The 25,730-nt window shown below is 39.9% G+C and overlaps 1 protein-coding gene across 1 annotated transcript in view; it reads right to left on the bottom strand.

Moving 5' to 3' along the window:
- htr2cl1 (5-hydroxytryptamine (serotonin) receptor 2C, G protein-coupled-like 1) overlaps positions 1-25,730 on the bottom strand; it is a 174,865-nt gene that overhangs the window by 24,703 nt on the left and 124,432 nt on the right. Inside the window, exon 3 of the mRNA XM_055199090.2 lies at positions 158-775. Within this exon, the coding sequence (XP_055055065.2) occupies positions 158-548 (391 nt within the window). The 5' untranslated portion in view covers positions 549-775. The remainder of the gene's footprint in view (positions 1-157; positions 776-25,730) is intronic.

Here is a 25,730-nt window from a genome sequence, read left to right as displayed (position 1 = left end):
TTAAGTTTGCCGTCAATTTGCATTTTTATATTTAAAAAACCTGAAATACTTTAATGATCTCTACTCACAATACTCCTCTCCTGCCAAATCCAGTCCCGCATCTACTTTAGCAGTAATAATGTTAAGCATAGCAAACGTGAGCTCTGTGCTTACTCACCATACAGGATGTTAATAAGAGAGATGGGCATGACCAAGATGCCCACCAGCATGTCCGCCACCGCCAGCGAACGCAGGAAGAAATTTGTCGCGTTCTGAAGCTTCTTCTCCAGCGACACAGCCAAAATAACCAAAATATTCCCTCCTATCGTCAAAATGATAATCACCAGTATCAGAAGGGCTGGCCAGTTCTTTTCCTTCATCGCTTCCCTTTCTACCCCATGAGGAGAGGACGAAGAAGAGGAGAGATTGAAGCTGTAGTCGGTCCCAAAGGAGCTCTGGTTCAGACTCACAGTGGTATTGCCAGGCCAGACCATCCAGCCAACTAGGTCCAGGGAGGATGTCGTAGATCCAAACCCAGCCAGGACTGGCCCGCCAGGCGCCCCCATCATCTGAATGTGGCTGCCGTTTCTCTCTCCTCTCCCCTAGGACAGCGTTTCAGTTGGAGTTCTTGTCAATCATGGCCAGTTACGGAGAGAACTTTGGAGTTTGTGTTGTGTAAAATGCAAAGCGAATCACTCGAAATGCTATGTAAAAGAGAAATCTACTGCGTTAAGGATATCCATGGCATTTCCTGTTGCTTGTTTATGATACAGGGTCTTGTTCATGAAGATCATATCTGTAAAACACAGAAAGAGACACAGAATAACGTATTTAAAATTTAATAAAACTGTTGTATCACAGACGGCTGCTTAGAAAAAAATTATCAAAACCCCATAAAAAGAGTAGGAGTAATGTATTTGCATCTGAAGATATAATATTTAGCACATTTGCTAAATCATTTTTAGTTATAACAGTATATCTCCATTGTATAATTTTAAGATCTCTGCAAGATTCAACAATTTTAAACACCAGTGCCGTCTAGTCTTCAGGGTAAATGAGGGTAATTGAGTTCACTAAGTAAAAATGATATGCTACAATCTGGGTCTCCACCAACCTGTCACACCTCACTGCACTGGGTTACGGAAGGCCATTATTCATAAAATCTGAGGTTACTCCTTATTAAATTAACAGGTATTAATAACTTAAGACACCTGTCAAAGGTAACGTGATGCATGTCATTATTATCATGACGGGTGGGTAATTGTCTTCTCATGCATCCAGTCACTTTGCCTTTGAACCGATCGCCATGTATAATCAGCTTGGGTAATTGCAGTCCTCACCTCATCGGTTAGCCTGTGCATTATAGTAGGTTTAGACTGACGGCAGTTTGTGTGCGTGGGAATAACAAGTACCCTCGTTGCACAGTGTCCTACATCAAACCATACTGGCTTCAATTAACCAAACATAACCAAAAGGGAAAGGGGCTAGAAATGGAATAATAGATAAATCACACCCTAAAATGTTTACATGTTGAACCTGTTGTATTTGGTCAGAACCGTACTTCCTTAAAGGGGACATTTCACAAGACTTTTCAACAATATTAAATAAATATTTGGTGTCCCCAGAGTACATATGGGGGTTTTAGCTCAAAATACCATATCGATAATTTATTATAGCATGTTTAAATATACATATATTGCGCCATATATGACTTTAGACTAGGTTTTTGTTGGTCAATGGCGTAGTCTATTATAGTTTCCTTAAAATAGCAATGCGCCAACAATGCGCCTAAACACCTCGTTTTCCGACCAGAATGCCCATGGGCGCAAAATTGGGCGCAAATGCATTTGCTATTTAAACAATGTGGCGCTAAATGTGAAAGTTATCATTGCGCTGAAACTAGCAAAAGACACTTCTGTTGTGCATTGCGCTGCATTGCGCCGGGTGTATGATAGAGCCCCTTACTCTTACAAACGAACTATGGAGCAGTTCAAGTAGTGAGAACACGATCCGAGATTGAACCTACATAACTGCAAAGTACTGCGCATTTTTGGACTAAATCAGCTGCAGTAGTCAGCTGCGCTGTGCATTATGGGATAAGGAAGTGTTTGTTGACAGTTTCTATTAGCAATGGCAGGTCGCGGACATACCTGGAGTTGCGGAGCCTCAGAAATTTGGTGGCTTCGCCGTTTGCAGTGCATTAAAACATTGTTTTCAAGCCGCATCCGTGCTTTATTCTGTAAATTAACAGTTTGTCTAGAGTGCTGTATACACTATGTATAACAACCACGGACATAAGACATGTGGGCAATGAGTGATGTGGATCTTATCACATGACTGAATTTTGGTTCGTTTGGTTCAACTGGTGCAGACCAAAGCGATCAGTGTGATATGAAAAGGAACCAAAATTGCTAAAAAAAACTACAATGTATCATTTTTTGCTTTTGATCCGGACCAAATGAACCAAACTACAGATGTGAAAACACCCTAAGTAGATAAAGGTGATACGAAGCATTCTCTCTTAAATAGTGAATTTGTCTCCAATAGATAGAAAATGTGAAAATGCTGAATAAATATGACATAACCTGTCCTGGTTTCCTCCTACAAAACTTATGAAATAGGTTTATTTAGTGCAGGGACAGCAGTTTTCGGATACACAGGCATGTAAAGAAAGAAAGAGAGAGAGAGAGAGAGAGAGAGAGAGAGAGAGAGAGTGAAAGGGTTTTATTCCTCAGATGCAGTGTATCTCTGTAGTTCACCTTATCTCAGGAGGCTCGAGATAAAGCAAACAACAGCAAAAAGTAAAATGACCCAACACTAGGCTAAATAAATCACTTGATAATCACTTCCCGTCTGTCCACCACCACTCACACATGCACACCCACCCTAAATTAAAGAACGTACAAGTTCAAGGAAAGCAGTCTGGTCCTATTATAAAAGAATAAAGGATCTCTCATGAGAGACATGCTAGTTGGCAAAGAGAAACACAATTGGCTGTATTGTGGCTTCATTGAAACAAAAGGTCAGCATCAAGGACCTCAGAAAGACTATATGTCTCAGAATCTGCGGTGATGTGCGATACAAGCAAAACGCTGACAGTTCATTAGAGAGAATGTTGAAAGATGAGCTTCAGGTTAACAAATCTGATGGAGGCTCTAAATAACCTGATGAGAATCTTAATCTAAGTCTGTCTCTTCACCCTTCAGATAATTCTTCATTTTCCATTAATGAAGTGGATGTGAGAGCACTCCCAAACTGAGATTCTGCATTCCAACAATGAGTAATTAGCCTCCACAGCAGAAACCAATCAAGTATCTGTGAATTGGGTTAAATTAGCATGAAATAGAAAAGGCTACAAGACACAGGGACAATGCACAAACACGTTTCTGGTTCCAGTACATAATCCTTTAATGAGCAACATTTGGCTTGGAGCTGGAGGTGGAGTAGGAAAACGATTCCCTTGATTCCCTACTACTTGAGATAAAAACTTTGATAACAAAGGCAATTATTTCACTTTTTAGAAGGTCTGCATTTATCCATAAGCCATTCAGATTTATTACATGTGTGGTAATGGTTCTTTTTGGATAATCACACCATCCAGCCGTCTCATATCTTATAAAAGGCTACTTTATAATGCTAAATGTCATTTCAACTCCATATTTCACGTCTAGTTACTTCATATGGCAGATAATGTGGTGTAATAAATGGGATAATTTGCAATCAGTCAGTCGTTATCGCAATATAAACCCCTCGAGGTTAATACAAGATCACCATGTCAGGGTTTGTTTTGCGATAACAACCGGATGACTGCACATTATCCCTTACTTAGTAATTGAAGAGTTTTATCTTGAGGCATTAAGGCAGAATAAAGGATTACTGTATTAAGTAATAGTTTCAGACACTGACCCAAATAAACTTTTGGAGCTGGATGAATATTACATATTTAAACTGGAAAATTAAATGCTAAAATATTTTTGGATAATAGGAATTCTGCACAGACACCTGCTTAGTGGAGAAGAACAGAAATTCTTCTCCATTGAGAACTGTTTTAACACCCTTTTACTTTCTGGCAGGAAGGTTAAATAGTCTCCAAAGTAATTCTCCTTGAAGTGTATGTGTGTTAGTGTGAAATAAGGATAAGAAATTAATGCTTAGTCTTGAAGCTGTCGACAAATATCAGGAGACAAATGGAGAAACGAGAAAGACTGCCAAACTAAGATTAGATTAAACAACTCTGACTAGAGGTCTTCACGGGTCCACTTACATCCGAAAACCCGAGATCCGACCCAAGAGCCGAGTGGGTTCGTGTCTAAAAGTTTTATGTGTGCCTCAGACATGGGTCGGGTATAATAGTAGCGGCATCGGGTAGCTTAAAATGAACGTGTCATTGCCGAACGGACCCGAAACGACCCAAACTATCTGGCGTGTGTGCGTTTATGTCCTTTACCAACCCCTCCTCTGTTTGCCAAGAGCGCTTGCGACATTGTGTGACTGGCGTTTTGTTGAGACACACCTGTTAGAGCTGGGCAAAAAAATCGCATGCGAGTCTCATGCGTGTCTCTTAAGTAAAGCCGGTTCGGTGATTAGTAGTAAATCGCCATAACCTGCTTTCAGATTGAGCAGCATTTACTACACAAAGCCATATTTCCCCGAGAAGCTAGGCATTAACGTTGAAAAGCGCCATGTCGTGCCGTTTACATTCAGGTCCAGTCGGGTTAAAAAAATTGCCACTGGTTCAACCCTGTATCACGAAATTATGTAGTCTTTTCTGTGACACTGACATGCTTTTCCGCCTTTTTGCGTGAATATCTCACGCATTTCTGTTTATGTATCACGTATTTGTTACTCAACTGTTTTGTCCTATTTTCAAACCATTGAAGCTTCGGTTTAGGGTTTGATTTGGTGTTTGCGTTAGGAAGTATTGCTTTATACCTTATTTTTTTATATTTTATGATTTTTAAACCATTGTCGCCTGGCGTTAGGGTTAGAGTTGGGTTTGGGTAAGGAGGTCATTTTATGTAAATCTAACAACCCAGTATCACGAAATTGCGTGACTATTTCACGCATGGACCAGCGTGAAAATGTCACGGTTTGCCGCGTTTGAGCGTGGGCATGTCACGGTTTTCTGTTTGTGTCGCTGTCACGTGTTGGTTGCTCAACTTTTTTGTCCTAGTTTCTTACCATTGTCGCTTCGGTTTAGGGTTAGATTTACATAAAATGACATCCTTACCTAAACAAACTCTAACCCCAACGTCAGGTGACAATTGGTTAAAGTTAAGAAAATATAAAAGAATAAGTTTTGTATCTTTTTTTTATAAACCAATACTTAAAGTGACAAATACTTAAAGTGACAAATAACACAAGCACCAAATCTAACCCTAAACCGAAGCGACAATGGTAAGAAAATAGGACAAAACAGTTGAGTAACAAATACGTTACAGTGATACGGTCACAGAAATGCGTGACATGTTCACGCAAAAAGGCGAAAAAGCGTGTCAGTAGCCTCTTTCACACAGTAATTCCGGTAAATGACCATGAATTTACCAGAATGACTTTACTAGTAAATACAAAAATGTGCTGTTCACACAAGCAGTGACATTCCGTCTTTTTACCAGTAAGACATCATTCACACATCAGTATCAAAATACCGGTAAATTCGTTGAGAAAGCGGAAGTTACCTGTGGCGCGCGGCAAGCTCAGCGTTGTATTTGTAAACAATCCACGTCGTTCATATCCATGGTCCGTATTTTGTTGTTTTCACGTCTGTGGTAAACGCTGACGGTCGCTAAGTTGCTCGTGACCAAGCAACATTGCATTAGGCGACGTCAAACCGAAAATGCATCTTAAACAACAGTAGTGTTTGCACATTAGGCTTCACAGAGGGCGTACTAAGGACGTCGGCAATTAGATGGTAAGCTGTTTTAATCAACTTTGGTGAAGAAATGTGGACGTAAACTTCAGGTGTGCTCGACTTTTAATCAGAATGTGTGTAGAAACGTCCGTAAACAGTGCAGGGGAAAAATGCGTCACTTGTTTTAAGCGTTATGATTGGCCCAAAGCTGTCAGCGCGGTCTGACGTCGTCCGTTCTAAATGCCGGTAATCTGTATTTTTGTGTTCACACATAGTGCTTACCAGTAAATTACTGGTAATCTTACAACCTCTCTTTCTGGTAAATTGGCAGCACTGATTTACCGGAAAGGTTCTGTTCACACATGACCTGTTACTTGCAATTTACCAGTAAATTACCAGTAAAGACTGTATGTGTGAAAGGGACTAGTGACACGTAAACATAAATGCGTGACATGTTCATGCAAAAGGTGGAAAAGCGTGTCAGTAGCCTCTTTCACACAGTAATTCTGGTAAATTACCATGAATTTACCAGAATGAATTTACCAGTAAATACAAAAATGTGATGTTCACACACGCAGTGGCGTTCCGTTATTTTACCAGTAAGACATCATTCACACATCAGTATCAAAATACCGGTAAATTCGTTGAGAAAGCGGAAGTACCTGTAGCACGCGGCGAGCTCAGTGTTGTATTTGTAAACAATCCACGTCGTTTATATCCACGGTCCGTATTTTGTTGTTTTCACATCTGTGGTAAACAGTCGCGAAGTTGCTCATGACCAAACAACATTGAATGAGACGACGTCAAACCGAAAATGCGTTTTTAACAACAGTACTGTTTGCACTTTAGGCTTCACAGAGGGCGTGCTAAGGACGTCTGCATTTCGGCGGTCAGCTCTTTTTAACAACTTTGGTGAAGAAATGTGGACGTAAACTGCAGGTGTGCTCAACTTTCAAGCAGCATGTGTGTGGAAACGTCAGTAAACAGTGCGGGGGTAAACGCGTCATCTGTATTAAAACGCTATGATTGGCCCGAAGCTGTCAGCACGGTAATCCTATAATTTTCGTTCACACACAGCGTTTACCGGTAAATTACTGGTAATCTTACAACCTGTCTTACTGGTAAATTGGGAGCACTGATTTACCGGAAAGGTTCTGTTCACACAAATGATCTGTTAACTGCAATTTACCAGTAAATTACCAGTAAATACTGTATGTGTGAAAGGGACTAGTGTCATGGAAAAGACATAAAATGTGTGTTTTATCTTTTGAAAATGAGGATATTTCAGTGTAATAGATTACAAGTGAAATAATTTACCACAAAATGTGATAAATGGGTCCCCAAACTGCTAAGTAATCTTCTAGGCACGCGCATGTATGCACGCACGCACGCACACACACGCACGCACGCACGCACACACACACACACACACACACACACACACACGCACACACACACGCACACAAAGGTTTGACTGCCAAAGAGAGCATTTTTTATGTTGTACTAATAATATCTATGGTGCACGAGAGTACCAGAACTTTCCCCCAATTCAAGTACTAGTCTGCCACACATAAGATAGAGTAGATCCACACAGACCCCCAAAAAACACAATAGGCAGGGACTGAACAAATGTATTTCCAGATTTCTCTCGGCATATGCTTGGGAAATGGATCCCAGTCACGATGCCAACAAGAAAAGTTTCACATAGTTTATTATTCTGGTTAACTCAGCACTGCTTTCAACAGCTCGGGCTATCATTCTTAAACAGAGGGCTAAATTGTAGCATATAGATTTAGAAAGTAAGCAGCATGCTTAAAAAGCCATTTGCTCATAGCCATTCAAAGCAGCACTTTAATAGAACAGAAAGTACATTTTGGCCTTGATTTATCCTAGTAGGGAAAATTATGGCAAACAACTACAAATGTATCTTTATGGAACAGATTCATTTTATAGTACTGTATAAATTTCATCGCAAAAGGCACTTGAAAAACAAAACCAAACAAACATTTTTTCTTTCAACTCTATATTGCTGTTAGCAAAGTGAAATAGTGAAAGACTGAAAACGAAAATCACTAAACAGACACCAAAACAAATACAATCCCTCTTCTTATTTATTACACGAATTGGCCTAATCACTATGAGCCATGGCAAAACATTTCATGCTCATGTATTTATCAATTTGTTAAGTACATACAGTAGCTGCAGCACTTACTGTATTTATTTCTTATACTGTATATTTTCTGCTAGATTTACATTTCACCACAGGCGATTTGTCTACAGTATTATTGTAATGACACTGTTATTATAATACTTAATCTGCAGCCCTGCTGGTGAAACAGCTTGCAGTACATTACCATTATAACCTACAGCTCTGTTTCTACATCTGCTCTTTCTTGATAACTCATACTTGCGAAAATCTGAAAGCCATTCATGCCTGTTTCTCTCATGTAGGAGAAGGTCAGTCAGCTAATAAATTAGCTCATGTGGGAGGATTGTTACAGGAAAGGCACCAAAGACATTGTCAGATTCCTGCTCCTACAGTATTCCTGCAATTATGTAATGCAATAGACCAGAAAGCCTTTGTTGTCTGTCATGTAAATGTAAAGAGCTTTTTCCTCACACCTTAGATCTGTGAATAATCACTATCCTCATGATTCTTGAATACTGCAACAAAGCAGGTCCCAAAACCTAGAATTTGGATCATGATCAGGTGTGAAAATAATGTATAAAATATGTATTATAAAAATGAATCAATCTAGCATTCACTGAATGAGTTTTGTCAGACTGGCTTATGAATTATGTGCTTGTTTTGATCAAAGGAAATTGTACATATAAATTTCAATGTAGAAATGACAACTTTTTCCAAGTTTTTGGTACATATTTTGTCCCTCAAGCTTTTCAAAGAATCATAGTACTCAGTGGCGTTCCGTGCACCTTCAGTGGTGTCCTATCTGAATGAATCCATCTCGTAATACCATCATTATGAGTTCACGGCAATAGAAACACATCAACCGTTAAATTGCAAAGTAAAATAAAATGACTGTATTTTACACCTCAAGGAATAACAGTCAAATTTTACTTCATTAAAAAAGACACCGCAGCAAATATTATAGACAGAAACCTGTCTGAAAGGTATTTAAAATGAAGGCAAACTCTTTATTGCTAAAGAAATCCATTAATTGGTTCTTGAAAAATCTTACCAAGTGTTTTGATCAATCAAAAGTATAATAAAATTACTTTCTTGACAGTATATTATTGAAAGATAATGCAAAGAGTTTTAATTCAAAGGTTTACTATTAAAAAAAGTGATATTCACAAAATGTACAAATATATTATTTGCTTACTATTTTTTTTTTTTTTTTTTTTTTTTTTTTTTTTGGCCCGCTACCACCCCCCCCCTCTTAGGAGGACAACTTTTTTTTTTTTTTTATATAAAGTACATTTTTTTAAAGTAAGGAAAAAAGGAATAATTATTTAAATTGCACATAAGGGGAGGGGGTTTAAGCACCACGTAAAAGTGTAACACATAACATACATACATACAACAAAATAACAGACAAATTACAAAAGGACAATACAGTTGCAGTGAGACATTATTATTGCTGGTTGAATAGAATGATCTTGAGGTTCACGTTCGTTAGTCACAGTTAGAGTATTTAAGCGGAAATGGGTTTAAAAAGGGTTGGAAAAACATGTTATGCATGAGTTTAAATAGTGTGTGCCTATAGAGATAAAATAAATAAAATTACATAATAGAAGAGAGAGATGTGTGATTGGTAATGTACACGGCTTGTAGCTATGTTTTTGTGTTAAGAAATGATAGAAATGGGGACCAGATGTCTTCAAAGGCTGATATCTGCTTCCATCTGCGTGCATTATATTTCTCTATTGAAATGTGTTCAGAAATTAAATTTATCCAATGATTGATGTTGCAAGATTTCTTTGATTTCCAGTTTTGGAGAACTACTTTCTTAGCGACAGCTAGAGAGACGAGCAATGGATTCCTGTATTTTTGGGGGATATGGATTTCAGAAATGTCGCCAATGAGACAGGGTGTTGGAGATAATGGGATTCTGTGACTCAGGACGGTGGATAATGTCTCAGTGACTGTAACCCAAAATAATTGAACTGCTTACTATTTGCTTACTAAATAAAATGCATTAAAGGAACACGCCCAGATTTGGGGAATTTAGCTTATTCACCGTATCCCCCAGAGTTAGATAAGTCCATACATACCTTTCTCATCTCCGTGCGGGCTGTAACTCTGTCTGACGCAACCCCTGCTAGCTTAGCTTAGCACAAAGACTGGAAGTGAATGGCTTTAGCTAGCATACTGCTCCCAATAAGTGACAAAATAACGCAAACATTTTCCTATTTATGTGTTGTGATTTGTATAGTCACACCGTGTACAAATAACACAAATATGGATAAATCATAAATATAAATCATAAATATACACTAGGCCTACTGAAAGCAACCCAACCAAGAGAAAAGCTATGAAATAAAGATAATAGATATTATGGAATTAATTTAATACACGAAAAAATATATAACAATCAGTGACTCAGATATCAGTCGCATAGCTATGGGTGGGCCTGTCAGCTAGGCCCACCCACCTGCCTATCCAGTAAAGCCTATTAGTTGTCCTAATGAGTAAATTATTTTGCAATTATCACTACTTGACCTATAAAATAAATCATTTTTTTAAAACCCTTGTTTGCTATTATAATAAGGAATAAGTTAATTTTGTAAATAGTAGTGAAATAAATAGCGCATTTCGAACAGCCTCCTCGCTCCTCCTACACCCCACATCATACAGTTTAGAGATGAACACCCGGTTTAAGGCTGACACGTAAGGAATAATGAGAGCTGCCGCTGCTTCATTGTCTTAGAATGAAGGTTACGAAGACCTTCGGTGAGAAGACTTTATTACAGCTTGATGGTGCACCTTTTAACATAATCGTTGAGGATTCTGAACATGAGGTGTTGGTTCAGCAGCTAAAAAAAGAAAAGTCTTTGCAGATAACATTTGAGCCCAATTTTGCACCCATGAGCCTTCTGGTCTGAAATGGAGGTGTGTTCAGGCGCATTGTTGGTGCGTTGCTATTTTGAGGCAAATAAAATAGACTACGCCACTGACCAACTAAAACCTGCTCTAAAGTCAATGGAGCAATTGCTTGTTATTTAATGAGCGTGTTAGTAATATGCGCCTATAAACGGGAAGACAACGTGCATTTGCTTATCACATGGATGCCCAGCAGCACACAAACGTTTAAAATATGAAAAATCAAAGGATTCAAATGTTAAAATGTTTAAAAAGATTATTATTGAGTGTCTTGGACATAAATGAGGACCGATTATGAGACGTTAGAAGTAGCTGCTTCACTTGTAGCCTGGTAAGTAATTAAATGTTTTGCTTTAAACAAATGCAAATATTGCATTTATTTAGAATTTTTTTAATGCTACTTCACAGATGTATTATATATGATGACTTTGTACATGTGGATATGATGAGATGAGAACCGTTTTTATGTTATGCTTACAGTTCAAAACATCCACTGCGCTGTTCTAGTGCTGAAACGGCACGTTTGTAAATTATTTATCTCCTGTTTGTTACAAATAAACTATTTTTAAAGTACAAACATTTTCTTTCATATTTGTAAATTATTCTTTGAGATTACACTGATCATGTAGGCTATTCATACCAGTCCCGGCGCCATGGGCGGGCTTTAGGGGGCCGGGCCCGCCCTGTGAGTCACTAGTGCCCGCCCTGGACGAACCTGCGGTCTTCCTTAACCTGTTCACCAGCTCCATGTTTTTATCAATAGGCCACTGTTATTAATTAAAAGTTATTGTTTTGTACATATATAACTCATGAATAAAAATAAAAATGTGTTTGGTCTGATTTAAAAAATATATATATTTTAAACGAATTTGATTGGTTTGTCAGTAGTGAGCGCGGAAATGTTTGGTTGTTTGCTAAGCGCGCCACCGCTCAATGTTAAGACACGATTGAGTGCTGCTTGCAGTAAGACTGACACGTTATGGTTCTGCTGTTATCTTTCACTATTTTTGCTGCTGAAACAACAAAAACAGTCAACATTGCGTCTAAAATGTAAGTGGCTTAATATTAATTACTTGTAGTGAACTGTCATTAAATCTGTCACATTTTCAACCGTGATGTGATGCTGCTTAACTGTATCATGTTATTAAAAAAATCCAAATTTTTACCGCAGTATGTTTAACCCACTTTGTTAACACACTTTGTGTTTGCTGTGCTTATTTGTTTAACTTTGCGTTTTTACATTATGCACTTTCGGTCGCCATTGACAAAGGATGCAGAATCATTATCCTGTTTTGGTGATTGTTATTGGCGTTTTTAATCAGACTAGGCTACTTGTTCGGTCGAGCAAGTAAAATTCTCTTTCACTTGGCCTTTTAAAAAATCCACTTGTCTCTGATATTAACCGGACAAGCGTTGATGTCGAGCCCTGCGACGTGTTTTATTTGCATTTAGATTGCTTCAGTAAGCTAGGTCCAATCTTTACGACTTCTCCGTTGTATTACGTTAATGGAGAGGTATGTTATTAATGATATTATGCATTGCAGTGAGGTTGCTCTCATTTGTGCCCCCCCTGAAAAATGAAATGCCCGTCCGTCAATTTGTGTCTGGCGCCGGGTCTGATTCATACATTTACAACAATTAAAAGCCTGCTATTTTTACTTCCATGACTGAAAGAAAACGACTTTTAAAGGTTTAAATGAAGAGTTTCGTTGCAAAACTCAGTTTTTAACATTTTTGTCAAATTGATATTATGTTGTCATGTTATTATTTTGTGTTATGGTGCTACTTAGCTGTATTTTTTAGGTTATGAAGGTTTAAATCAAAACAAACCAACTGCAGTTGAATTAATATTAAATGGTATGCACAACCAAAAAATGAGATTTCTGAAAAATAAAAAAACAGAGTTTTGCAATGAAACACTTCAAATACCAAAAAATTAGGCTACTATTTAAAGTATTTTTAAAGTACAAAGCTTTTCTTGCATATTTGTAAAATATTTTTTGAGATAACACTGATCATCTGGGCTATCAATACATTTACAGCAATTAAAAGCCTGCTACTTTTACTTCCATGACTGAAAGAAAAAAACTTTTAAAGGTTTTAATACCAAAAAATAACAATTTCATTACAAATAAAAACAACACAATTTTTTATATCAATCTTAAACTGGTGGTCTTCTCCGCTTAGTTTTTTAGTTTACAAATTCTGCCAAATTAGGGAATTGGGATGGCGCCAGCGCAACTGGCTTTTAAAGGGGATGAGAGATGAGACTCTTAGGGCCCTATTTTAACGATCTAAGCGCATTATCTAAAGCGCACAGCGCAACGTCTAAATGGGCGTGTCCGAATCCACTTTTGCTAATTTAACGACGGGAAAAATGGTTTGTGCGCCGAGCGCATGGTCGAAAAGGGTTGGTCCTAGGGTAATGTGAGTATTTTGGGCGTAACGTGCAGTAAACCAATGAGAGTCTCAGCTCTCATCCCCTTTAAAAGCAAGTTGCGCTGGCGCTATGTCTAATCCCTATTTAGATGACGAACTTTGTAAACTGAAAAACTAAACGGAGGAAGAAGATCCCCAGTTTAAGATTAATGTTAAATAATTGTGTTGTTTTTCACTTGTATTGAAATTGTTATTTTTTTATTAAAACCTATAAAACCCGTTTTTATTTACTAAGTAAAAAAGCAGGCTTGTAATTGCTTTAAATGTATGGCTATCCAATATCATCAAAAATAATTTACAAGTATGTAAGATAAGGTTTGTACTCTAAAAATACTTTATTTGTAACAAACAGGAGATAAAGAATTTACAAACGGCTCTCCTCACGTTTCAGAACTTTGGACAGCGTTTTTTAAGCAAAGAGTTTTTTTTAAGCATTACTTAAAAATGTTTCTCATCTCACCATATCCACAGGTACAGAGTCGCCATATACAATAAATCCGTGAGGTAGCATTAAAAAAACATTTAAAAACAGATGCATTTGTTTAAAGCAAAGCATTTATTTACTTACCAGGCTGCAGGTGAAGCAGCTCTTTGTGCCTTCTAAGGTCTCATAATTAGTCCTCATTTATGTCCAAGAGACTCAATAATAATCTTTTACATTCAATCATTTAATCTTTCCCGCGTTGTCGCCCGTTTATAGGCGCAGATTACTAATGCGCTCTTTAAATAACATAAAACACATTGCGCCATTGACTTAAGACTTTAGACCAGGTTTTTGTTAGTCAATGGCGTAGTCTATTTTAGTCGCCTCAAAATAGCAACGCGCCAACACACCTCGTTTTCAGACCAGACCCCCATGGGCGCAAAAGAGGGCGCAAATGCATTTGCTATTTAAACAACGCGGCGCTAAACGTGAAAATTAGGGTGGAAACTAGCGAAAGACACTTGCGTCGCGCATTGCGCTGCATTGCGCCGGGTGTAAGATAGAGCCCTTATTGGTTTATTGCACTTTGCGCTTAGATTGTTCAAATATGGCCCATACAGGCTTTTGCTCTTATTCAACGGTGATATATTGAAGCTGGTGTAGTTGTGTGTTTGTATATTTTGATAACAGATGCATTTTCGGTTAAGGCCCACCTGATTTTCTCTGGGCCCACCCACATTGTGAATCCTGGCTACGCTAGTGTCAGATATGTCAGGATCCTGCCAAAGACTCTTGTTTTATATTAATGTTTTGTCATGATGGCAGGGTTCTGACAGCCTCATGTTCTATGAGAAGGCTCATGATCTTGTGAATCGGGTGTGCCTTCTGTGTTTCGTCTCTTGTCTCGGCCCCCTTGTTCTTCCTGTTAATTATAATCATTAGTTCATTCTACTCACCTGTTTTTTCCTTGTTATCTTGTTTAGTTTTTCCTATTTAATCCCCTTTTGTCTTTTGTCCCGTGCTGGGTCATTTCGTATTGTTCATGTGTTATCCTGTCTATGTTTATGTCAAAGTCTTGTCAGGTTTAGTGTTTAGTCAGTCTCTTAGTAAAACCTTGTTTAATGTTGTTTTGCCCCCACATGGGCTTTTGTTTTCAGTGTTTTTGTAATAATAAAGTGTTCTTTGTTCACTTCCCTGACATCGTCTGCGCTTGGGTTCTCTCGTCCGTATTCCCAACAAGATAGTGTTTAGGCAAGCATAGAAGACTTTGCAAGCCCTGACGGCCCACCACTGATTAGTTTATTTGTTACACTGATTAAGTCACATAGCCTGACTGTTAATGTGTATTTAAAAAGCAAAAATCAATGGGTAATTAATAATGTTTCATTTAAAAAAAAAAAAAGAATACAAAAGTAACACAAAATCCAACTACTGGGAGCATCAGAAAGTTTCTTACATTTTGAAATGGTGCCATTCTGCCAACTTTTGTAAGACAGAAAAGCTTTCAGAAAGTTCTGTTGAAAGTAATATGTTTTACAGAACATCAGTCATCAACAGTTTTTTCTTAGACTGGTGATTTTTCTGGACATGTAAGGAAAAAAAGCATTCTAGCCCCTACGGAAATGTATCTAATACAAGATGAAATCAAGCGAAACCTCGCCAAATACCAAAAACGCCTACCTTTTTGCATTCCATTCGAAACTGCTTTCTATTTCTTTTGTGTTGAAGTCACAATGACTATGGGCAGGCCTCTGAAAAGCACATCTGCCACTCTCTGAATTATGGCAATTTACTATTCAGGATCATTCAAAATACCAAAATAAGCGTTGTGTAAATTTATGCATGAGGTCAGTCAAAATCTCTAGGAATCAACCAGCTATTTGAAGGTGAATGGCAGAGATTAAAACGTCTTTTTGAAGAAATACAAAAGATTTTTCTAAAATAACCTAAAATAATGCAAGTTAGAAAAAAGTACACTGTTCATTTGTAACAATTAAAGCCTCTTTTTGGTGTATGAATGAAAATTGATTTCCCTGAAGAAACGTGAATGCTTAAAGGATAATTCCGGTATTTAACCCTTTGAGTCTCATTTCTGGTTTGTTTTGGATGAACTACAGTGATGGACACAGAAATGTTGACAATGGGTCGTGTCTTGAGTTTTTGACTCGTTTAGAAGCGTCTCTTGACTGCTTCAGAATGGAAGTCAATGGCCATGCACAAACATGTCATTAAAACAACACTTAACGTTCATTTTCAAAACTGTGCTACTCACCGAGTGGTTTGTGGTGTTCGTTGATGATTAAAAACAAGTTGTGTAGCGAAATACAGTTTCTGTCGTGTTTTATTTGGCATTTTGTAAAATTCCATTGACTTCTCTGGAAGACTCATTGCTCGCTGATATATCACTCCGCCGCCGGAAAAGGAAAAGGGACTGTTTACATGTGGTTGTTGTTTTTTCGCTCGGTTTCTCTCAGAATAAATTTTTCCCATATTTGTAGGGCTGGACCAGAATATTCGAATATTTGTTCCGTATTTCAGTTTTGGGATTTGAATATATATATAAATATTTTCCAGCGTTAATGCAGAACTTTTGCCAAGCAGGAAGTGCGCTTCACGCTCCCGCTCTATAGGTGGCGCAGAGAGACCAACATCCATAGCCAACAGCCACCAAACGCACACCAGTGGAAGAGATCGCCTTAAACGGAAAACGCGCTTCCTGCTTTGACATTCACGCTAATAATGTTGTAAATAACATTCAGTTTCTTGCAAAAACTGATTGATTTGCTTCACAAGACGTCAATATGTCACACGGAGTTATGGGGGATTACTGTTGTATTGGATATATATGCTTTAGCTCTTAAAGTGTGCGGATCGGTTGACTTGCATGACGGAGCACTGGGGTTTCTGCAAAATATCTTCTTTATTGTTCTGCCGATTAAAAAAACATATTGGATGGTGTAAGTGTTATAAATAAACTTGATTTTGAAAGTATGCTACCGTTTTATTACAGTTTGTTGGACTATGTTCATTCATGCTTCAGACTCAAATATAGAGCGGAAGTTGTGAGGTATCTGAAAAAATAGTTCCACTATAGCAAATAACACGGATTGAAATCATACATTGCGCCAATATATTTGTTTTTAATCATCAACGAACACCATGAACCACTCGGCGAGCAGCACAGTTCCGAAAATGAACGCCAAGTGCTGTTCCAATGACATGTTGTGCATGGTCATTGACTTCCACTCTGAAGCAGTCAAGAGACGCCTCCAAACGAGCCGAAAAGTCAAGACACGACCCACCGTCAAAACCTCTGCGTCCATCACTGTAGCCCATCCAAAACAAACCAGAAATGAGACTCAAAGTGTTAAATACCGGAATTATCCTTTAAAAAAATAAGGTTGTGTGTTTCTTTTAATATTATAATCAAATCATGTTTGGACTCTTTGCAAGCGTTTAAAGAGCACCTATTTCATTGCTAAAAATAATGTTATTTTGTGTATTTGTTATAATACAATGTGTTTGCGGTTTATGGTTAAAAACACATTACCGTACATTTTTGTAGCTCCAGATTTCCTTCTCTACCCAAAACGCACAGATTTTGTACAAAACTCATTGTTTTGTGTCCCTGATTGGCCAGCTAATCTGTACGTTGTGATTGGCTTGAATATCTCTGACGTCAGCCGAAAATGTGACACTCCTTACCATGTTTGAAGGATTCGGTCACAATGCAATGCTAACAGGAGTTAACTTACAGGCTGTGAGTCCAAGCGGGAGGAATTATGATAATGTCGCTCTTGTCTACATCACCAATGCCAGAAAGTAAACTGTTGCCTACAATATTTCCAAGAAAAGAGATTTACATTGGAGACGAAAACTTGCGTCATCGTTTACTTTGGGGTTCTCAATATCACTCTGTTTCTCTGTAAGACTATTTCGTAGTTCTGTGTTTAAATAGTTTTCATCCAATAATATCTGTCCATGAGTCACGAGCCAACTTGAAATATTTTTCAGCTCATTTTTTGTCAAATTTTTGGAGCCCTTCAGGGACATGTTTATATTGGTATCCAGTGAGGCAGTTTATTGATTTCTATCTTTCTTTTCCCTTCTCTCTCTTTCAATCTTTTCAATTATCTGCCTTTCTTCCACATTTCAAGGGCAGATGCCGGAGAGCCTGTCTGGATGCTCTATGCCCTTGACTGAGCACCATCGGCAATCATTTCACCTCCATCACTCTCTTTCTCTCTCTAAATATCTTCACCCTGCCTTTCCTCTTTTCTATCAATCCAGAGAAATACCTATTTTACTTTACCTCTCCTGTGTGACTACTCCCCTCATCTCTATATTTTCCCCTATCGTTTTACTCTACTAATGCACCAGTTTGTTTATTTTGCACCTGTTTTTTATCTCTCTCACACACACAGTTTGGTAATAACACTATTTGATATTAATTATATTGTTTTTTTGTATAACATGGATTCTTTTCGGAAGTTTAATAACACCTCTTTTTACTGTAATCATAAGTGCACTTCCAGAAAAAGTGTTTTACACAACAACAACAAACATGCTTCATCCATCCTACCGCATTTTTCTTTACTCTTAGATTTCCACTGAATTAATGCTTATAATTGCTTTGCTTGTTTGCTAGCAATATTTGAATGAACAATCATGGTGTGAGGGGTATTTTGTTCTGAGTGATCTGTAATCTGTTTTCACAATCTAATCTGCTTCACAAAAATAATATAATTAACGTAATTTTGTGTGTTTAATTAATGAGCATTAGATTTTTTAAGTACATTAAGAAGTAATTTCCCATAAGGCAAAAAAAACCCATTTCTTTGGCCAATTTTTTTTTTAAATTTATGCGAAACACATTTTGTAGAAATTTAAGCTTAATTAAATATATTTTTGAATGTAAAAATATATTTAGTTAAACCATTTATTTTAACATTTATTTCATAAATATATATATGGTTCGAGCTGATAGAAAGGCTACAGTAACTCAAATAACCACTCGTTACAACCGAGCTATGCAGAAGAGCATCTCTGAACGCACAACACGCCGAACCTTGAGGTGGATGGGCTACAGCAGCAGAAGACCACACCTGGTGCCACTCCTGACAGCAAAGAATAGGAAACTGAGTGTAACGGGGCGTGCTTTGAAGAAAGCGATGAAGTAAGTGAATCCATTTGCAAAAAGGTTTTATTAGAAAAATCCCAAAAAGGGCCAGCAAACATATCCAGTAAGGGTGATCCAAAAACGTAATCCAAAACAGGCACTAGGTCAAGGCAGGCAGAGTCACAATCAAAATCCAAATATACAGGCACGGGTCAAACACAGGCAGATACACAGGCAGAATACAAATAACAGAATACAGGAAACAGATTACAAGGAAACGGGGTGGAAGGGCTAAGCATTAATCAGCCAGGAGCAGGTGAACAGGATGTGACATATACAGACAAACAGGAAGTGTGAACTGTGACATGGCATGATGAATATCAAAAAAAAAGTCAGAACAGAGCAGGGTATCAAAATAAAAGTCCAAAATACAAAAATACACAGAACACAAGTAAACACAGAACAAAACCATTACAGAACCCCCCCTCTAAAGGGCGACTCCCGGAGCCCAACAAACAAAACATACAGTCCAATAGAGGGTGGGCGGGCGGGCCAGGACCTCTTGGCGAAGGCAGGGCAGTTCAGGAGAGGTCCTGGGTCATATGGCCAGTATGGTCCAGGAACATGAGGCAGATGCGGGCCTGGGTCATGGGGCAGATGCGGGCCTGGGTCATGGGGCAGATGCGGGCCTGGGTCATGGGGCAGATGCGGGCCTGGGTCATGGGGCAGATGCGGGCCTGGGTCATGGGGCAGATGCGGGCCTGGGTCATGGGGCAGATGCGGGCCTGGGTCATGGGGCAGATGCGGGCCTGGGTCATGGGGCAGATGCGGGCCTGGGTCATGGGGCAGATGCGGGCCTGGGTCATGGGGCAGATGCGGGCCTGGGTCATGGGGCAGATGCGGGCCTGGGTCATGGGGCAGGCTGGGACCTGGGTCATGGGGCAGGCTGGGACCTGGGTCATGGGGCAGGCTGGGACCTGGGTCATGGGGCAGGCTGGGACCTGGGTCATGGGGCAGGCTGGGACCTGGGTCATGGGGCAGGCTGGGACCTGGGTCATGGGGCAGGCTGGGACCTGGGTCATGGGGCAGGCTGGGACCTGGGTCATGGGGCAGACATGGAGCTATATCATGGGGCAGGAATAGACCTGGAACACAGGGAGAGGAAGGGTCTGAGCACACTTCGGCCTCCGCCTTGGTGTCCTCTGCCTCCTCCCTGTGTCCGGGTACTACCCCCCCCCAAAAAAACTTGGGAAAGCTCCCAAAGCCCAGGGTGGCGATGTCCCAGGTGGTTTACCAGACAAATCAGATGAGCAAGACGGGACTGGTGAATCAGGCAGGACAGACGAAACAGATGAGCCAGGTAGATCAGATGAATCCGAGGAGGCGGGCAGATCAGAGGAGGCGGGCAGATCAGAGGAATCGGGCAGATCAGAGGAGTCGGGCAGATCAGATGAGACGGGCAGGTCAGATGAGACGGGCAGGTCAGATGAGACGGGCAGGTCAGATGAGACGGGCAGGTCAGATGAGACGGGCAGGTCAGATGAGACGGGCAGGTCAGATGAGACGGGCAGGTCAGATGAGATGGGCAGGTCAGATGAATCATAGGAGTCGATTGAATCAGAGTAGTCGAATGAATCAGATGAATCAGATGAATCAGATGAGTCGGATGAATCAGATGAGTCAGATGAATCAGAAGAATCAGAGGAGTCGGGCGGATCAGGTGAATCAGGCAGATCAGGTGAATCAGGCAGATCAGGTGAATCAGGCAGGTCAGGTGAATCAGGCAGGTCAGGTGAATCAGGCAGGTCAGGTGAATCAGGCAGGTCAGGTGAATCAGGCAGGTCAGGTGAATCAGGCAGGTCAGGTGAATCAGGCAGGTCAGGTGAATCAGGCAGGTCAGGTGAATCAGGCAGGTCAGGTGAATCAGGCAGGTCAGGTGAATCAGGCAGGTCAGGTGAATCAGGCAGGTCAGGTGAATCAGGCCGGTCAGGTGAATCAGGCCGGTCAGGTGAATCAGGCCGGTCAGGTGAATCAGGCCGGTCAGGTGAATCAGGCCGGTCAGGAGAATCAGGCCGGTCAGGAGAATCAGGCCGGTCAGGTGAGTCCAGGGGTTCGGGTTCAGGGCCTTGAGAAACACAAGAGACAAACGAGCAGCAGGCAGACCAAACGCACCACAGGGCCATGGCAAATTCAAGAATGTCACAGTCAATGAGGCATACCTCTGTGGCGGTTGTTTCAGGCAGGGCGGCCATCTTGATGATAGGTTCAGGGTGAACAATAGCCCTCATCAGTGCAGGTGTGGTGGTGACGATGGCCCTCTCAATCACAGGTGCTGGGATGACAGTAGCTCTTTCAAAAACAGGTGCAGAAATTGTGGTTGCTCTCACATAGACAGGTGCAGGTGCAGAGATAGGCAGGATGGCGGCCATTTTGGGATTAGGCAGGATGGCGGCCATTTTGTCAACAGGCAAGGTGGCGGCCATTTTAGTAACAGGCATGGTGGCGGCCATTTTAGGAACAGACATAGTCAAAACAGGCATAACAGGGCTTGGCGTGTTGTGAATATTCACTGGAGGTGCATCCCCAACACCCACAGTGAATGGTGAACCACACAACAAAAGAGCGTGATCGATATACATCTCAATGGTCCAGTGTGGTGTATGGAGTGGCATGGAACGGGCAATGTCTCGATCTAGTCCACAATAAAAAATGTCTTTCAGAAAAGAATCTTTGAAGTTTACCTGATATGACAGTTCACAGAAATCCTCTACATAGTTCTCAATGGGGCGGTGGTTCTGGCGGAGACAAACAAGTTGATCTGCTGGAGTCATGGTGCTGGTGGGAATTTTCAAACCTCTGCTGGATTCCGGTTTAGGCTGATTAATCTGTAACGGGGCGTGCTTTGAAGAAAGCGATGAAGTAAGTGAATCCATTTGCAAAAAGGTTTTATTAGAAAAATCCCAAAAAGGTCCAGCAAACATATCCAGTAAGGGTGATCCAAAAACGTAATCCAAAACAGGCACTAGGTCAAGGCAGGCAGAGTCACAATCAAAATCCAAATATACAGGCACGGGTCAAACACAGGCAGATAAACAGGCAGAATACAAATAACAGAATACAGGAAACAGATTACAAGGAAACGGGGTGGTAGGGCTAAACATTAATCAGCCAGGAGCAGGTGAACAGGATGTGACTTATATACAGACAAACAGGAAGTGTGAACTGTGACATGGCATGATGAATATCAAAATAAAAGTCAGAACAGAGCAGGGTATCAAAATAAAAGTCCAAAATACAAAAATACACAGAACACAAGTAAACACAGAACAAAACCATTACACTGAGGCTACAATTCGCACAGGCTCACCAAAATTGGACAATTGAAGATTGGAAAAACGTTGCCTGGTCTGATGATTTCTACTTCGATGCTCAGATGGTAGAGTCAGAATTTGGTGTAAACAGAATGAGAACATGGATCCATCGTGCCTTGTTACCACTGTGCAGGCTGGTGGTGGTGGTGTAATGGTGTGGGGGATGTTTTTTTGGCACACTTTGGGCCCATTAGTACAAATTGAGCATCGTGTCAACGCCACAGCCTACCTGATCATTGTTTCTGACCATGTTCATCCCTTTATGAACCCTTACAGTGTAACCATCATCTGATGGCTACTTCCAGCAGGATAAACATCTCAGACTGGTTTCTTGAACATGGCAGTGAGTTCACTGTACTCAAATGGCATCCACAGTAACAAGATCTCAATCCAATAGATCACCTTTGGGATGTGGTGGAATGGGAGATTAGCATCATGGTTGTGCAGCTGACAAATCTGCAGCAACTGCGTGATGCTATGAGGAATGTTTCCAGTACCTTGTTGAATCTATACCACAAAGGATTAAGGCAGTTCTGAAGGCAACAGGGGGTCCAACCCGGTACTAGTAAGGTGTACCTAATAAAGTGGTTTACACCAGATGCGAGTTCAACGATTTGCGCAGGTAGATTACATACAAAGTCATTGCAAAGACGCAATCATATGCACGCAATCATACGCGTCCTCGTGTGGGGCGATGCGAATGACGCAATATGGGTGTCACGTTTACTGCGAAAACCCGCGCTATTCGCCTGAAATGCATTTTAGAGCGAAAAATTTGCATGATACGAGTTAAATCACACGAGTAATCTAGAGCGAATAACACGGTGCCCGGCGTTTGGTGTGTACATAGCATAATACTGGTACATTTTAAAAACATTTGGTGGTATTTTGTTCTGGATGATCTAAAAATCTGTTCAGTGCTTCACAATTACAACAACACATGATTAAAGATGAATAACATAATTTTACTCGTTCCAATTAATGAGCACTCGAAGTTCTTCACTTTCACCATGTGACCCGCGGTTCAGCGATGAAGTGATGCATTTGACAATCCCTCACTCTCTTTTCCGCAAAGCTGATTCGATGACTCTTGAGTTGTTTGGATATTCAAGGGCAATCAGAGAGACATCATCACACCAGCGCTGCAGTGGCCTCTAGAGCAAAGTTTAACGGGGGAGTCGACTGGGTTAATGATAATGCGACACAGATTGAAGTATCGGTGGTTTCGAGTGAGGCGAGGATGCCTTCTGTCTTTTTGATTGACCCGTAAATCATAAAAAAAATGTCCACTGGAACAAACATTTAACGGTGTGCGGAAAAACCATTGTCTAAATGTGTCTTGATTGCAAACTCGTGTCATATGGGTAAACTATTCTGCTTGATCAGACATTGATCAAAGATTGCCCTGCCTGTCCTTCTTTCCCTCCCTTTCCTATGAAAACAACAAAAAAATACATTTCTACACTTTCTACAAAAATGTTGGGTCAAAGTAAAACAAGACAATCAATGTTGGGTTCCTTTAGCCCAAAATGTAAAAAATGTGGGTTGTTTCAACTCATGGTAGGGTAAAATATGAAAATGTCCATATTTTACCCAATTATGGGTTAAAACACCCCACTCAATCAATCATAGGTTATTTTAAACCCAACGGTTGAGTTTGTCCATATCTTGATTGGCCATCAAATGACATTTCAGCCTTCAGCAAAGCAAAATGAATTGGCTCCCTTTAAATCCCTTGCACTGTCCTAGTGGACAATACACGGCGATGTTGTTACAGTAATGTGACTTGCAGAACCCTCTAATACGGCCAGCGACAGAACAGAGAGTACAAGTCATCATTAGTAAAAAGCCCCCTTTGAGAAGTATCCATACTCCCTTGGCATAACAAGGTACAAGGACACCTTGCATTTAATTAAAGACAAGACATGCACTGTGCCTGAAAGCAGAACATTCAGCTCGGAGATGCTAGAGATTATCCCGTTAACTGTGAATTTAAGTTGTTTAAAGGGTATTCCTAGACATCTATGAACATCAGTATGCTTGACATGAGTAAGAGAAAAATGAAAATGTGATTGATTTTACAATAGATGCTATTAGCAGAGGCCGAGGGGGGAATTTAGCATTTTGAGTTTTTTTACATAATACATAGCACCATAGTAATATTGTGACACTTTGATATGTTGGGAAAACTGGGGTAACCCATGCTGACAGAAGAACATGTAAACTCCATACAGAAAGACCTTAACCGGGACTCAAACTGGGATCTTTCTTGCTACATTGAATTGAAAACAGCTAAGTGTAGTAGTTTCAATTCACTCTAAACCAATTCAATTTAAAACAATGGCTTAATGGGGCTCATTGATTTTATAATATGGTTGTTCGATATATCTGATAAGGCTTCATAAAATAATCGCACAGCTATGGCTGCGAGAAGTACAGTAGGGGTGCTGAGGGTGCTGCTGCACCCCTGCCGTGAAGCCCAGGAAAAATCAAAAACCATCTAAAGTACATGCATCCTGCTCTCATGTTTTTGCTGTAGGCATACATATTACGTGTGTTTAGAGGTTCGAGTTTTTACCAAAACTAAGTTACTGGGTTGTTCTTTTTCACAGCTTCTAGGTTGAAGCACTGGGGACCCAATTATAGCACTTAAACATGGAAAAAGTCAGATTTTTATGATATGTCCCCTTTAATAAATGCAGGAGAAAACACAGAAGAATCAGAGGACAACAAAAGTAGCAGAGTACAGTGGCTAAGATTAAATCATACTAGCGAGCGGATAATAATGTAACGTATTTATCTCTTTTTCTGATAAATGGTGGCTGTTAATTGTGGGAATCGAGTGTTTAAATGTTTTTGTGAAGACAGATGCTCCATCCGAAATCGCCTACTTCTGTACTATGTAGTAGGCTATATAGCAGTAGCCGAGGTGAGTAGTTTGTCCAAATTCATAGTATTCGATAAACAGTAAACTGTAAAAAGGGAAAGCAGCTCTAGTTAAAAAACGTACTTCTAAAATATTTTAAATATTTTGAAGTTGAAAATACTTCATGTTTTAGGCGTTACCAATTGTCACATGAATTATCAACATGGCTGAGGTAGTATGTCCGAATTTCATAAAGTACATCCTATCCAGGGATGCGTTTCCCAAAAGCATCGTTAGCCAACGAACATCGTACGTTCCATTGTTACTAAGATCGTTCAACATTTGGTGTTTCCCGAAACCATCGTTCAAATGAACATTTGCAAACTGCATCGCTAACTTGTGTCGTTGGAACGACAGCTCTTGACCTGTCTTTAGAAGCATCGTTTCCTTGTTATTATCATATGCAGACTTACGTTGATCATGCTTTTGAACAAAATAAGCAAAAAACATTTAGTACAGTCTATATCCATCATTCTAAATATATTACATTTTTATTTTACGTCTTTAAATTTGTAAACAGAATGAAAGCGTTGCATTTGAAAACTGTGCATGTGCG

Source organism: Misgurnus anguillicaudatus, chromosome 21, assembly GCF_027580225.2.
Source record: "Misgurnus anguillicaudatus chromosome 21, ASM2758022v2, whole genome shotgun sequence".
Lineage (NCBI taxonomy): Eukaryota > Metazoa > Chordata > Actinopteri > Cypriniformes > Cobitidae > Misgurnus > Misgurnus anguillicaudatus.
Note: the sequence above shows the minus strand (reverse complement) of the source record. Positions and strands in the feature narration are given on the sequence as shown.